At 39.9% G+C, this 16,794-nt stretch overlaps 1 protein-coding gene across 2 annotated transcripts in view; it reads right to left on the minus strand.

Moving 5' to 3' along the window:
* Positions 1 to 5,018, minus strand: part of LOC124122870 (alpha-mannosidase 2x-like) — a 116,353-nt gene extending 111,335 nt beyond the window's left edge. The window contains exon 1 of one of the 2 annotated variants that reach the window (XM_048395098.1): positions 4,706 to 4,830. Coding sequence is in view for 1 of the 2 variants with exons in the window: in XM_048395099.1 (XP_048251056.1) it covers positions 4,706 to 4,819 (114 nt within the window). In the remaining variant the exon portion in view is untranslated. Of the gene's footprint in view, positions 1 to 4,705 lie in introns of both variants that reach the window. The other variant, XM_048395099.1, reaches the window with a different exon arrangement.
* Between the last annotated feature and the right edge of the window lie 11,776 nt (positions 5,019 to 16,794).

Here is a 16,794-nt window from a genome sequence, read left to right on the forward strand (position 1 = left end):
TTGCACCACTCAGAGTTGAGTTAGGGCCTATCATGATATCTTTTACAAACTTTATCATGTGTCATCATTACACAGGCTATAGGGTCTATCACAAATATGTCCTCAAGGAATATAAAACAACTGTCTTAAATGAGCACTGCTACATTCACCTGCTCCTTCACAGCGAAGCATGTCATCTATGCTGAGCATGAAGACACATTGTATACCAGCTACCAAGCACAGGTAGAACATCTCGTGTCTGTAACATTGTCTACAACCTTTTAAGTTGAATGATGACATTTATGCCTTCAGCTCTACACTAGTTTTTAGTGACTGTGTGTGTTTGTTGTTTAACGCCACACTCCACATTCCATTAGACATGACCATGACTATCTCATGAGATTGACTTTTGATCAAAGAAATACAACCCAAAAACAGTCCTGTTTCATAGGATGCTACTTGTTATCAGCCAGTATCTGTAAAGGTGTTCTAACAAAACCTTGCTGATCCACTTAATTCCTGTAATTGCTTCTAATGATTGCACAAATTAGTACTGACTGTAAATCAGATGATGGACAGAGAGGTTTACAGTCAACGTTTCCTGTATATTATGAATCTGACATGATTTTAATATATGGTCGTAAGAAACATAATTTTTACTTTAAATTTGGCGGCAATGTAGGATTATGTCCTTTTCAATGACCTGGGACACCAAGAACAACTCTTGTGGTGTCATCTCAGTCACTAAGTTTATAAAAGGCTAAGTCAAAGGAAAAAAGGATAAGTTAAAACATAGACACTATAGTGTCATAACATCTCCGAGCATGCATTCTTCCTGTACCTAACACCATGGTAGTTTTCAGCTACATAGAAGCACAATTTCTTTGACCCTGCAGTTTAGGAAAATATGAAAAACATGTTACACCAACTGAATGAACAGGTGGCAGACTGATGACTGGCAGCCTACCATGATGAGGACAATTGGAGATTTTCCCCACATCACCAACTTATTAATTTACATAACATAAGCCTTTTAGCAGCAGATCACATAAAGACTTTCCCAGCAGATCACATAAAGACTTCCCTGGGGCATATGGTGTGATGTTCCCTGGCAGGTCAGGGTACATAGGCTTACACACAGGGTACTTCACACCATATAGCCCTCGAGATTGGGTGACAACTTATATTGTATTTACAGGGCATCAAGCGCAGTTATGGGTGTCTGTTATTTCATCCATCAATCATGACCACTTTCCACATGATCATTGATTCATTAAAAGCTACAAAGTAATTATCTAAAAGTGCCATTTTATTACTTTACAGGACCCTCATATTGCCTGCAAGGACCCTTAAAAATAATTAAAGGGGATATCCTGGGCCCTATTTCAGCAGGTCAAGGAAAAACCCTTCTGAGCCTTTCATCTGCTGATCAGGATTGCTATTTGAAAAACAAGGTCATTAAGCTCAAAATAAGCAGACAAAATTACTGCTCATGCACGTGTATGGTTTAATATGATTGCACCCCAAAATTGAATAGCCAAAAACATTTATTAAAAATCAGACATCAACATTGAAACAATTCTCGAAAATAGAAGTTCCATGATGGCATCCAGCAACCACATCAGTAACACCTATCAATGCCACATTTCAGCAAACATAGTATCTATCTTTAACATTGGTAACTGAAAATGACATTTAATTACAAAAGTATTAATTACAAGCAACTGCTACTTTAGCAAGATGGCAGCTGCGAAACTTAGCAAGCATTATTAAGGAGAGATGCGCTTAATATGATGAATATTGTATGGCTGTATATACGCTGAATTGTACATGTCATAGCATAGTTTAACTGACATTTCCATTTTGATAAGAACATACACTATCAAAGTTCAAGCTATCATTAATTTATTTCATTCTTCACTTATACATCAATCGATTGATGATCAATAATTTATCCCGTCTATCAACAACAAACTTTGACAAGCTCTCAGATTTCCTGATCATGTGTTACAGATCCTGATGTGTTTCCATGTCAGCTTGGGTGTGTCTCTACCCTTTCCTACATATGTTTTCGTCTTCACCATTATTGTTGGCTTACTGTAGTTTCATTTATCACTTTGGAAGAGGAGAAAGAAGAAGGAGATCTGTTTACAAGTTGCGCTACCTTTGTGTTTTATGTTTTCACAACCAAATACTGTCTAAGTGTGTGTCTGAGTTTAGTGTACATACTGATACAAACATTCGTAGTTATCTAAACTGTGTATGTTTTCATGCATCATTTCTGATGTCACCAAGGCTGTAGAGTTACAATTCCATGAATTAATATGGTGTGATAGCATTTCAACTGCATAATATTATGTGCATCTCCACAAATTTCACTTCAAAATTAATTTCAACTAAATCAAAAGCAGGAAATTCCAAATAATGCATTTTCAAATGAACCAGGTTGGGTCACCGACAAAGCTTTTACAGGTTCGAAGTGTTGTTACACAAGTTAGCACAATCCATTAAACATAAAGGTAGAGTGGTACGTATTAAGGCAGCACTGAACATTTTCACTAAGTGAGTGAGCAGAGCTTGCCAGCAAATATAAGATCATATGACAAGATTCCCAAGAGGTGTGCTGTCTGACACTGTTGGGCCCACAATTGTTTTTATCAAAACCAACTAATATAACTGAAAAATAATCAGTCCCAGATAAAATGATTCCACCTCTAGAATACAGTACCACAACTTCTCGTGAGGACAATCTCTGCTGTAGGTCACATGTCTCAAAGACAAGCAACCAGTTTTTGTGAGAATCCATCGGACACGAAACCCGCGACCTTCGGATTATTAGCCCAACAGCTAACCAACTGAGCTACGTCCACACTGTGAAACAAAGTGCAAAGTTACGTTACGGAACTGAACGAAAAGGGTCGAATAGGTGACGGACACTTACGAAGGTTACGGGTAGGCATGGTGTCTCGTGACTTTAGTCTACAGACACTTATTAATGAACCCGATGCCATTTGGCACACTCATCCCATGACGTAATCTACAAGATACCGAGTGGCGAGGAATGAGCCGATATGGCGCGAACTGAAAACGGCTCCAGGCGTCAGACGTCGAACTCGCGAGTATGTATGAATCATATGGTATTTAATAATTCGTCGGGTGATTTTTGTGACAGAAAAGTGTGGTTGGGAACACTGTAAGGATGATGTGGATAATAGTAAGGAGCGAGGCAGGCATGAGCATGGCTAGTGACGACACAAGGGTGAGTTCGATTTTGAATCAGTACTGAAAAAATGTAGGGGGTGAAAGTGGCTTGTGTGTTCCAGGACAGTTTCCAGTAGCCAAAATAGTCGACACAAACGCGTTGCATCCTTTTTACTCAACGTTTTTGTGTGAAGAATATTAGGAGCTTCTATAGAATCTATAACAGCCACTAAACGGGAACCTATTCCTAATGATCGTAAAGGGGTGATTGATCGTAAAGGGGATCCAAGGGCTAAGGATAGAATTCGGGGTAACCTACCCTGACACTGGAGACATTTGGATGTGTTCAGCAATATCCCTAATAAACTGCATTCTTGTGCATAATAATGAAAATTAATGAACCGGAAAAATAATATATGAATATTAGTTCCCATTTATAACCATTTTAGCTACTTGAATTACGAGAAATACGAAATAGAAAATATATAAAAAATAAAAGTGCTTTCGTGAACTAGAGCATGTTCTAAAATGCGCCGCCGCAGGCTATATTTAGTAAAGAAATATACAAAACTCTCAACACCGCTGGGCGTATTCAATGACATTGCGTGTAGTGATGATAGATCACTTGGAGGCGCTTATGCAGACTCAATGACCCCTGACGTCACAGGGCACTGTTTCGCCGGTGTGACTGGCAACAAAATACCACAAATCACGTGTTTGGAAAGTTTGTGTTACTGTATTATAAAGGTAATTAGTTAGTTCCTTGTTAGTAAGTAGAAAGCAACCAATTAATGAGTTTACCAGTCATACATACAATACTCAAATAAAGACAACAAGATTGAATTAGTCGGAGGTGGATATTTACAAAATGATGGCAATTTTGGTTTCATGTTGAAAAGTAGGTTCAACAGAACATAGCAACATGCTGTAAGCACCAGGTTGCAAACTTACCATGCTTTGTGTCAGAGTTGTTGTTTATGTACTTTTTATTTCAATATTATGCAGGGGTAGATTTTACCACTCCATTGTTTATATCCAACTCGGCCAGAGCTCAGTTTGGACTGGTAGTTTAATGTAATATAACTACATTTTTGGAGAAAACAACAAATCCTTTCGATTTCCACTGTCTTGTACAAACAGACTTGGCCTAGTGGCCGCACCTATACCTGTTGTGACAAATATAATGTAATAGCCTATATGTTACTCCCAAGTCTGCTTATTACAAGTGTCTATCTGAGGGAAAGACTTAAAATTAGGCCTCACACATGGAATACGTCATTTAGTTAAAGAAATGAGAAAAAACTGCCATTAACGAAAAAAATAGAAAGAAGGCATTGCATTCATCTCAACATTTAAAAGAGGATATATATGCCAAGTGTATGCTTTGTTCATAATACAAGAATGTATGACAGTGAAACATGAACTTTAAGTCTAGTTTAAATTATACAGAAGGGTGTTATTGTTTAGAATTCAAAGTAACCTGGCGATCCTATGTAAGAATATGATGGTGTATGCATGTACTTACCGCGTCCAGCTCCAGGGGTTTACTGGACATTGTGACCGTCTCCAGCATCAGATACAGGGAGCAGAACATCACCAAGAAGAACACCGACCCCCAGACCACCATGTACCGCTTCATTTTCGGTCAGCGCGGATTGAAGGAGCACTTTAAAAACAACTTGGTTGTTGGAATAAGGTGAGCAAAACTGAATGTATTGGTGAAGATCTACGGCATGTCAAATAAAAATAAAGATTTATCGAATAAAGCACTATCTTTCACAGTTGACGTATAACCATTCTGCATGTACATGTGTACTGTGGTAAACGTCACCACACCTTCTGTGTAAAACGTCATGACACTGTGTTCACCATTGATTGGAGGAAGATTTCAGACGAACCGGTTCCTCTTCACTGGGACACGCAGCTAGGTTTTAGATATTGAATAGACGGGAGCCAAGTCACAACTTGACGCGTGCGCGAAACTGCTCACGTTCGATTTCAAAACCCTGGACGACACAGGTGAACGAACCCGGTGTTGACCAGTATGGTTTCGTGTTTTACACATCGTACTTTGGTTGACCTAATTTTCACGTACTACCTGAACCGGTGCGGTATTCCGGTTATTGCATGCACCCTCCAAGTTTCGTCACCGTTAAAGCTATAGACCTACTTACTTGCATTAAAGCATGAAGAAAAACATTTTTATTGAATGTACAATTAACTGAGTATTCTGATTATGTAACTTTCGATTGTTTTTAAATACTGCTTTCGAATAAATAATGGAACTTTGGTGATGAATTTGCATCTGGGTCATTTCCCAACTAGAGCCCTGGGCCGGGCCATATCCCCTGTTACAATGTTCTTTGTCGTAAAATATGAAATATTAATGGCAACATTTTCTTCCCTGGATAAGATACATTTCTATTGCCAAAAAATCTCAAAGTTATAAAAAGTATACAGTTTGATTTCAGACATTCAATGAAGGTTCAGCTAGTATGCTTTGATTATTTGTTGGTTTAGCATGTTTAACGCCGCACTCAGCAATATCCCAGCTATATGAAGGCGGACTGTAAATAATCGAGTCTGGACCAGACTATACAGTGATTGACACCATGAGCATCGGTCCACGCAATTGGGATACGATGACATGCATCAACCAAGTCAGCGAGGCTGACCATCCGATCCCGTCAGTCGCCTACGACTAGCAACGTCACCTTTTACGACAAGTATATGGGTTGCTGAAGACCTATTCTGACTAGGATCTTCATGGGTACCGTCCAGTATGCACTGGGGCACTTAAATCACGTCTGAAAAGGCGAGCATTGGTCTTTCGTTGCTGCTAATTATCCCACTTTCACAAATAATAGCATGGCGATAATATACTTTTAAGTTTCTGTAATAATTCCATTAATACAATTAATAACAGTGAATTCAGTCAGTTCATTAGAATGAAAAGGGCTAACTCCAAATCTAAATGATAACTGGTAACAGGAGTGTTGCAAACCAACCCTCACCTAGGTGATTCTACCAAATGTGGCAGTACTAGTATTGTTTCTTTGTTTCTTGTTTAAAGCCGCACTCAGCAATATGTCAGTTATATGGCGGCGGTGTGTGAATAATCGAGCCTGGACCAGATTATCCAGTGATTGACATCATGAACATCGATCTCCACAGTTTGGATACGATAACATGCATCAACCAAGTCAGCGAGTCTGACCACCCGATCCCGTAAGTCGCCTCTTACAAGCATAGTCGCCTTTTATGGCAAGCATGGGTTGCTGAAGACCTTTTCTACCCCGGTTCTTTACGGGTTATACTTGTATTGACACATGCTTTCATCACAAATTGGGTGAATAAATGTATTTGTTTTGGCATAATTATTGTAAGTTATATTATCTAATGTTCATAATTTGCAAGATATTAATAAATTATGAAATGTGAAAAACACGAGAATCCCTCCTCAAATGTCATTCCCACAACATAGCTTATTAATACCATAAGTCTTAATTAGTTAGAATTAATATCAGATTTATTTGTACTGTCGGTTGCAGTCGCGTTATTTTAAGTTACAAATATAGTGCTTGATTATATGCTCAATACCAAAGGTCCCACCAATGTGAATAAAGCACAAATTAAAAAATGTGCAGATTTCGAAAGTGTTTAGTTTCATATAAAACCAGAGACCATAAAAATAAAGTCTCTGATAAAACAGATAAAAATGTGTTTAAAGCAAGATTAACTTCCAAAACTGAGATGTAGCATCAACATAAACTTGGAACTTTTGCTTTTATATAGATGCATTTGTGAGGCTAGAAGTGGACATATGTTGCTGTAATGACAACACTGTTGCGGTAATGACAACACTGTTGTGGTAATGACAACACTGTTGTGGTAATGACAACACTGTTGTGGTAATGTCAACACTGTTGCGGTAATGACAACAGTGTTGTGGTAATGTCAACACTGTTGCGGTAATGACAACACTGTTGCGGTAATGACAACACTGTTGTGGTAATGTCAACACTGTTGCGGTAATGACAACACTGTTGCGGTAATGACAACAGTGTTGTGGTAATGACAACAGTGTTGTGGTAATTACGTGTTTACAACAGTTCAGAAGAAATTGCCCCAAATAACTGTCAGTGTACATGTATAGCATGTTGGCTGAACATTATCACTGGTTTCAGGTAACTCAAACCTGCCTAACTACTTTGTTTTCTCTGTAAATATGGTCACCGCATTCTGAAATCTAGATTAAATTACCCTTGTTTTCAGCTTTCAGCCCCCCCCCCCCCCCCCCCGTCAAAAAAAAAAAAAAAGTTAACTACGGCCTTGGGTAAAACCCTACATGTATGGCACATGTTTCCACGATTCCCCCCAACGGAACGTTCTAGTCACGTGACCCTCTTCTTCAAGTAATGTCTTCTTTGTCTGTAAGCCCCAAAAAGTAGGCTGTTGCGGTAATGACAAGTTTTCTAGTGACAAGAAGAATATCTAATATATAAACTTCCTTAAAAAGATCATGTTATTTTCTGAAAAAATGATATTTTAATAAGAAATACTAGCGTTAAAATTTCAAACTGCACTCATGGACCTGCACAAAATGGACACTCCCATCATCTTCCAACTGTCATGACCGGTCAAATATGCACTTAAACACAATACAGTTATGTTTTTATTTTTAGATATTATATCATATTGATGGTGCTGCAATCAGAAGTGAGAAATGTTTTCATAAAAAGAAGACGCGAATAATATGTTTTAGTCGTGGACATCATTATGTCTTGTCTGTAGAATGCCCCACCTATCAACCATTCTACGATAACTTACTCCTCAAACTGCTTAGAGGTGTATCCAAGTATAACTACATCTTAGTTTAAGCAATAACATACACATGAAAACATAAACCGAGAAATGAAATCCTCCTCATCAGAGTAACTGCAACGTTCAAATTTAACCGGCGACATAAAAAACATTATTTTGTCTCGTCCAAACTTGTTCTTGAGAATTACGGTTTAAAATGGTAAAAATCAACGACAGAGATAGCAGATATCCTTCTCATCTCTACAATGCATGGAACCATTGCCTACATTTAATGCACTGAAGCCAGTCCTCAGCAGGTGGCTCTATATGCACAACTCGTTGCAGTACAAACAGTGACATACATCCGACTCATCTGCAACTTTCTGGTTTGCCTTGCTGCTGGTTTTCTTTGATCTATTTTGTCCTTTCTCCTCTACCTTTTTCATGAAAGATGATGCTGTAACTACCACAGACGAGCCAGACCTTCTCTTTCTGCTCTGTAGATTGTATTCCACTGCCAGTGGTGAAAGCGCTTCAATCTGTCTTCTAACATCTGGTTGGGGTTCGTCTGAAGGACCTGCAGTCAGTTCTGGAAGAGGTAATACATGATACGCCAAACAATTGGGTTCATTAGCATCCATCTGTGAGCTTTTTTGTTGTAGTTAGCCATGAGAGGCCCAAAGAATGTCCTGTCTAGGGGTTTCAGCTTGTGAGTGGTATCTTGGGGAAACACAATGATGACAATTCCACGATCCCGTGCATAGTTGACAGCCTCCAGAGTTTTGTAGCTATTGTTTCCATCTATGAGCACGAGCAAACATTTGTGGTCTTGGGGTGGCTATGCATACTGAACATAATGCTCAAGGAAACAGATGATCAGTTCATGGTTAATCCAACTATTATCACTTGCCTTTCCAATAGACTCTGACGGCGCATGCGACATTCTCTTTAGGGGGAATATAAGCATATGAGGTATGGAGGTCACGGTCACCCTAGATCGCAGTCGCAGTTCTTCCCCTTTCACCACTCGTGACATGGACGATGTACATTGGTAATTCCAGATTGAATCTGGCTGAAATGAATGATTCTCCATCTCGGCCTTGAGAAGGTCGAAAATACTGTTTACAAATGGTCTATTGAAAGCAACAGCTCCTGATATATTCGGAGCTTCAGGCTTTCGGAAGGATAAATCAGGATGACGCTGTCCAGAGCCCTTCATCCAGTCTACCCCTGCCTTCCGTGTTGCTAAGTTAAGGACAATGTACGGATGTCAATCCGTAAGACATCCTTTGCATACGCAGAATGTGTGAAACGTGTTCACATTCGAATGTGTCATTGAATACCTTCATAAATCTGCCTAATAGCCCGGGGTTTTAATCTGTCCTTTAGCGTGCCTCAGGAATGCTTTTCAGGTAATGTTATAGTCCCTTGATTTTACTGATTTTATATCTTCTAGCGCACGCTATAAGACTTCATAACCATAACTGCCTTGCTTAGTTTCTCTGGGGGCACGGGTGGCCCAGTCGTCTAAGGCGCCGCAATTCGTTTTGCAGAGTCACACAGACATTACCGTCACACAGTCATTACCGTCACACAGTCATTGCCGTCACACAATCATTGCCGTCATACAGTCATTACCGTCACACATTCATTGCCGTCACACAGTCATTTTTTGCCGTCACACAATCATTGCCGTCACACAGTCATTGCCGTCACACAATCATTACCGTCACACAGTCATTGCCGTCACACAGTCATTGCCGTCACACAATCATTACCGTCACACAGTCATTGCAGCCGCAGTCATTACCGTCACATAGTCATTGCCGTTGCAGCCATTACCGAAACACAATCGTTACCGTCACACAGTCATTGCCGTCACACTGTCATTACATTTGCAGTCATTACCGTCACACAGTCATTACCGTCACACAGTCATTACTGTCACACAGACATTACCGTCACACAGTCATTACCGCCACACAGTCATTGCCGTCACACAATCATTGCCGTCATACAGTCATTACCGTCACACAGTCATTGCCGTCACACAGTCATTTTTTGCCGTCACACAATCATTGCCGTCACACAGTCACTGCCATCACACAGTCATTCCCGTCACACAGTCATTGCAGTTGCAGTCATTACCGTCACATATTCAGTGCCGTTGCAGCCATTACCGAAACACAATCATTGCCGTCACACAGTCACTGCCATCACACAGTCATTCCCGTCACACAGTCATTGCAGTTGCAGTCATTACCGTCACATATTCAGTGCCGTTGCAGCCATTACCAAAACACAGTCATTACCGTCACACAGTTATAACCGTCACACAGTCATATTCGTCACACAGTCATTACCGATACCATTTGCTATTACCGTCACAGAGTCATTACCGTCACACAGCCATTACCGTCACACAGTCATTGCCGTCACACAGACATTACCGTCACATTGTCATTGCTGTCACATAGTCATTACCGTCACACAGTCATTGCCGTCACACAATCATTACCGTCACACAGTCATTGCCGTCACACAGTCATTGCCGTCACACAATCATTACCGTCAAAGAGTCATTGCAGTTGAAGTCATTGCCGTCACACAATCATTACCGTCACACAGTCATTGCAGTTGCAGTCATTACCGTCACATAGTCATTGCCGTTGCAGCCATTACCGAAACACAATCGTTACCGTCACAGAGTCATTGCCGTCACACTGTCATTACATTTGCAGTCATTACCGTCACACAGTCATTACCGTCACACAGTCATTACTGTCACACAGACATTACCGTCACACAGTCATTACCGTCACACAGTCATTGCCGTCACACAATCATTGCCGTCATACAGTCATTACCGTCACACAGTCATGGCCGTCACACAGTCATTTTTTGCCGTCACACAATCATTGCCGTCACACAGTCACTGCCATCACACAGTCATTCCCGTCACACAGTCATTGCAGTTGCAGTCATTACCGTCACATATTCAGTGCCGTTGCAGCCATTACCGAAACACAATCATTGCCGTCACACAGTCACTGCCATCACACAGTCATTCCCGTCACACAGTCATTGCAGTTGCAGTCATTACCGTCACATATTCAGTGCCGTTGCAGCCATTACCAAAACACAGTCATTACCGTCACACAGTTATAACCGTCACACAGTCATTGCCGTCACACAGTCATTGCCGTCACACAGTCATATTCGTCACACAGTCATTACCGATACCATTTGCTATTACCGTCACAGAGTCATTACCGTCACACAGCCATTACCGTCACACAGTCATTGCCGTCACACAGACATTACCGTCACATTGTCATTGCTGTCACATAGTCATTACCGTCACACAGTCATTGCCGTCACACAATCATTACCGCCACACAGTCATTGCCGTCACACAGTCATTGCCGTCACACAATCATTACCGTCACACAGTCATTGCAGTTGCAGTCATTGCCGTCACACAATCATTACCGTCACACAGTCATTGCAGTTGCAGTCATTACCGTCACATAGTCATTGCCGTTGCAGCCATTACCGAAACACAATCGTTACCGTCACAGAGTCATTGCCGTCACACTGTCATTACATTTGCAGTCATTACCGTCACACAGTCATTACCGTCACACAGTCATTACTGTCACACAGACATTACCGTCACACAGTCAATACCGTCACACTGTCATTACATTTGCAATCATTACCGTCACACAGTCATTACGGTCACAGTGTCATTACTGTCACACAGTCATTACCGTCACACAGTCATTATCGTTGCATTCATTACCGTCACACAGCCATTGCCGTTGCAGTCATCACCGTCACAACGTCATTGCTGTTGCAAGCATTACCGTCACACAGTTATTACCGTCACACAGTCATTACTGTCACACAGTAATTACAGTCATTACCGTCACACAGTCATTGCAGTTGCAGTCATTACCGTCACACAGTCATTACCGTTGCAACTATTACCGAAACACAGACATTACCGTCACACAGTCATTATCGTGGCATTCATTACCGTAACACAGCCATTGCCGTTGCAGTCATCACCGTCACACAGTCATTGCTGTTGCAAGCGTTACTTTCACACAGTTATTACCGTCACACAGTCATTAATGTCACACCGTCATTACCGTCCGTGTCACGCGGTCCGGCCCCGACTCGATTATTTACAGACCGCCGTCATTTAGTTGAAATATTGCTGAGTGCGGCGTTAAACAACAAACAAGTATGAATAGTTACTAGTATAGATCTGATAGTGACTCACGAGCAACAGTATGAATAGTTACTGGAATAGATCTGATAGTGACTCATTAGCAACTGTATGAATAGTTACTGGCCTAGATCTGATAGTGACTCACGAACAACTGTATGAATAGTTACTGGTATAGATCTGATAGTGACTCACTAGCTACTGTATGAAGGGTTACTGATATAGATCTGATAGTGACACACTAGTTACTGTATGAATAAGTACTGGTATAGGCCTGATAGTGACACACTAGCTACTGTATGAATAGTTACTGGTATAGATCTGATAGTGACTCACGAGCAACTGTATGAATAATTACTGGTATAGATCTGATATTGACTCACTAGCTACTGTATGAATAGTTACTGGCCTAGATCTGATAGTGACACACTAGCTACTGTATGAATAGTTACTGGTATAGATCTGATAGTGACTCACCAGCTACTGTATGAAGGGTTACTGGAATAGGCCTGATAGTGATTCACGAGCAACTGTATCAATAGTTACTGGTATAGATCTGATAGTGACTCACTAGCTACGGTATCAATAGTTACTGGTATAGATCTGATAGTGACTCACTAGCTACTGTATGAATAGTTACTGGTATAGATCTGATAGTGTCTCACTAGCTACTGTATGAATAGTTACTGGTATAGATCTGATAGTGACTCACTAGCTACTGTATCAAAAGTTACTGGTATAGATCTGATAGTGTCTCACTAGCAACTGTATGAATAGTTACTGGTATAGATCTGATAGTGACTCACTAGCTACTGTATGAAGGGTTACTGGTATAGGCCTGATAGTGATTCACGAGCAACTGTATCAATAGTTACTGGTATAGATCTGATAGTGTCTCACTAGCTACTGTATGAATAGTTACTGGTATAGATCTGATAGTGACTCACTAGCTACTGTATGAAAAGTTACTGGTATAGATCTGATAGTGTCTCACGAGCAACTGTATGAATACTTACTGGTATAGATCTGATAGTGACTCACTAGCTACTGTATGAATAGTTACTGGTATAGATCTGATAGTGACTCACTAGTTACTGTATGAATAGTTACTGGTATAGATCTGATAGTGACACACTAGCTACTGTATGAATAGTTACTGGTATAGATCTGATAGTGACTCACGAGCAACTGTATGAATAGTTACTGGTATAGAGCTGATAGTGACACACTAGCTACTGTATGAATAGTTACTGGTATAGGTCTGATAGTGACTCACTAGCTACTGTATGAAGGGTTACTGGTATAGATCTGATAGTGACTCACTAGCTACTGTATGAATAGTTACTGGTATAGATCTGATAGTGACACACTAGCTACTGTATGAATAGTTACTGGTATAGGCCTGATAGTGACTCACTAGCTACTGTATCAATAGTTACTGGTATAAATCTGATAGTGTCTCACTAGCTACTGTATGAATAGTTACTGGTATAGATCTGATAGTGACTCACGAGCAACTGTATGAAGGGTTACTGGTATAGAGCTGATAGTGACACACTAGCTACTGTATGAATAGTTACTGGTATAGGTCTGATAGTGACTCACTAGCTACTGTATGAAGGGTTACTGGTATAGATCTGATAGTGACTCACTAGCTACTGTATGAATAGTTACTGGTATAGATCTGATAGTGACACACTAGCTACTCTATGAATAGTTACTGGTATAGGCCTGATAGTGACTCACTAGCTACTGTATCAATAGTTACTGGTATAGATCTGATAGTGACACACTAGCTACTCTATGAATAGTTACTGGTATAGGCCTGATAGTGACTCACTAGCTACTGTATCAATAGTTACTGGTATAAATCTGATAGTGTCTCACTAGCTACTGTATCAATAGTTACTGGTATAGATCTGATAGTGACACACTAGCTACTGTATCAATAGTTACTGGTATAGATCTGATAGTGTCTCACTAGCTACTGTATGAATTGTTACTGGTATAGATCTGATAGTGTCTCACTAGCTACAGTATCAATAGTTACTGGTATAGATCTGATAGTGACTCACGAGCAACTGTATGAATAGTTACTGGTGTAGAGCTGATAGTGACACACTAGCTACTGTATGAATAGTTACTGGTGTAGATCTGATAGTGACACACTAGCTACTGTATAAATAGTTACTGGTATAGATCTGATAGTGACACACTAGCTACTGTATCAATAGTTACTGGTATATATTTGATAGTGACACACTAGCTACTGTATCAATAGTTACTTGTATATATCTGATAGTGACACACTAGCTACTGTATCAATAGTTACTTGTATATATTTGATAGTGACACACTAGCTACTGTATCAATAGTTACTGGTATAGATCTGATAGTGACTCACTAGCTACTGTATGAATAGTTACTGGTATAGATCTGATAGTGTCTCACTAGCTACTGTATGAAGGGTTACTGGTATAGGCCTGATAGTGATTCACGAGCAACTGTATCAATAGTTACTGGCCTAGATCTGATAGTGTCTCACTAGCTACTGTATGAATAGTTACTGGTATAGATCTGATAGTGACTCACTAACTACTGTATCAATAGTTACTGGCCTAGATCTGATAGTGTCTCACTAGCTACTGTATGAATAGTTACTGGTATAGATCTGAAAGTGACTCACTAGCTACTGTATGAATAGTTACTGGTATAGATCTGATAGTGACTCACTAGCTACTGTATGAATAGTTACTGGTATAGATCTGATAGTGACTCACTAGCTACTGTATAAAAAGTTACTGGTATAGATCTGATGGTGACCCACTAACTAATGTATGAATAGTTACTGGCCTAGATCTGATAGTGTCTCACTAGCTACTGTATCAATAGTTACTGGTATAGATCTGATAGTGTCTCACTAGCTACTGTATGAATAGTTACTGGTATAGATCTGATAGTGACGCACTAGCTACTGTATCAATAGTTACTGGTATAAATCTGATAGTGTCTCACTAGCAACTGTATCAATAGTTACTGGTATAGATCTGATAGTGTCTCACTAGCTACTGCATGAATGGTTACTGGTATAGATCTGATAGTGACTCACTAGCTACTGTATGAAAAGTTACTGGTATAGATCTGATAGTGTCTCACGAGCAAATCTATACCAGTAACTATTCATACAGTAGCTAGTGAGACACTATCAGATCTATACCACTAACTAATGTATGAATAGTTACTGGCCTAGATCTGATAGTGACTCACTAGCTACTGTATGAATAGTTACTGGTATAAATCTGATAGTGACTCACGAGCAACTGTATGAATAGTTACTGGTATAGAGCTGATATTGTCACACTAGCTACTGTATGAATAGTTACTGGTATAGGTCTGATAATGACTCACTAGCTACTGTATGAATAGTTACTGGTATAGATCTGATAGTGACTCACGAGCAACTGTATGAATAGTTACTGGTATAGATCTGATAGTGACTCACTAGCTACTGTATGAATAATTACTCGTATAGATCTGATAGTGACTCACTAGCTACTGTATGAATAGTTACTGGCCTAGGTCTGATAGTGACACACTAGCTACTGTATGAATAGTTACTGGTATAGATCTGATAGTGACTCACGAGCAACTGTATAAATAGTTACTGGCCTAGATCTGATAGTGACTCACTAGCTACTGTATGAAGAGTTACTGGCCTAGATCTGATAGTGACTCACTAGCTACTGTATGAATTGTTATTAGCCTAGATCTGATAGTGACTCACTAACTACTGTATGAAGAGTTACTGGTATAGATCTGATAGTGACTCACAAGCAACTGTATGAAAAGTTACTCACCATGATCTGATAGTGACACACTAGCTACTGTATGAATAGTTACTAGCCTAAATCTGATAGTGACTCACGAGCAACTGTATGAATAGTTGCTGGTATAGATCTGATAGTGACACACTAGCTACTGTATGAATAGTTACTGGTATAGGTCTGATAGTGACTGACTAGCTAATGTATGAATAGTTACTGGTATAGATCTGATAGTGACTCACTAGCTACTGTATGGATAGTTACTGGTATAGATCTCATAGTGACTCACTAGCTACTGTATGGATAGTTACTGGCCTAGATCTGATAGTGACTCATTAGCAACTGTATGAATAATTTCTGGTATAGATCTGATAGTGACTCACTAGCTACTGTATGAATAGTTACTGGTATAGATCTGATAGTGACTCACTAGCTACTGTATGAAGGGTTACTGGTATAGGCCTGATAGTGACTCACGAGCAACTGTATGAATAGTTACTGGTATAGATATGATAGTGACTCCCTAGCTACTGTATGAATAGTTACTGGTATAGATCTGATAGTGACTCACTAGCTACTGTATGAATAGTTACTGGTATAGGTCTGATAGTGACTCACTAGCTACTGTATGAATAGTTACTGGTATAGATCTGATAGTGACTCATGGGCTACTGTATGAATAGTTACTGATGTAGATCTGATAGTGACTCATGGGCTACTGTATGAATAGTTACTGGTATAGATCTGATA

The sequence above is a fragment of the Haliotis rufescens genome, unplaced genomic scaffold (assembly GCF_023055435.1).
Source record: "Haliotis rufescens isolate VD_foot unplaced genomic scaffold, xgHalRufe1.0.p SCAF_14, whole genome shotgun sequence".
Lineage (NCBI taxonomy): Eukaryota > Metazoa > Mollusca > Gastropoda > Lepetellida > Haliotidae > Haliotis > Haliotis rufescens.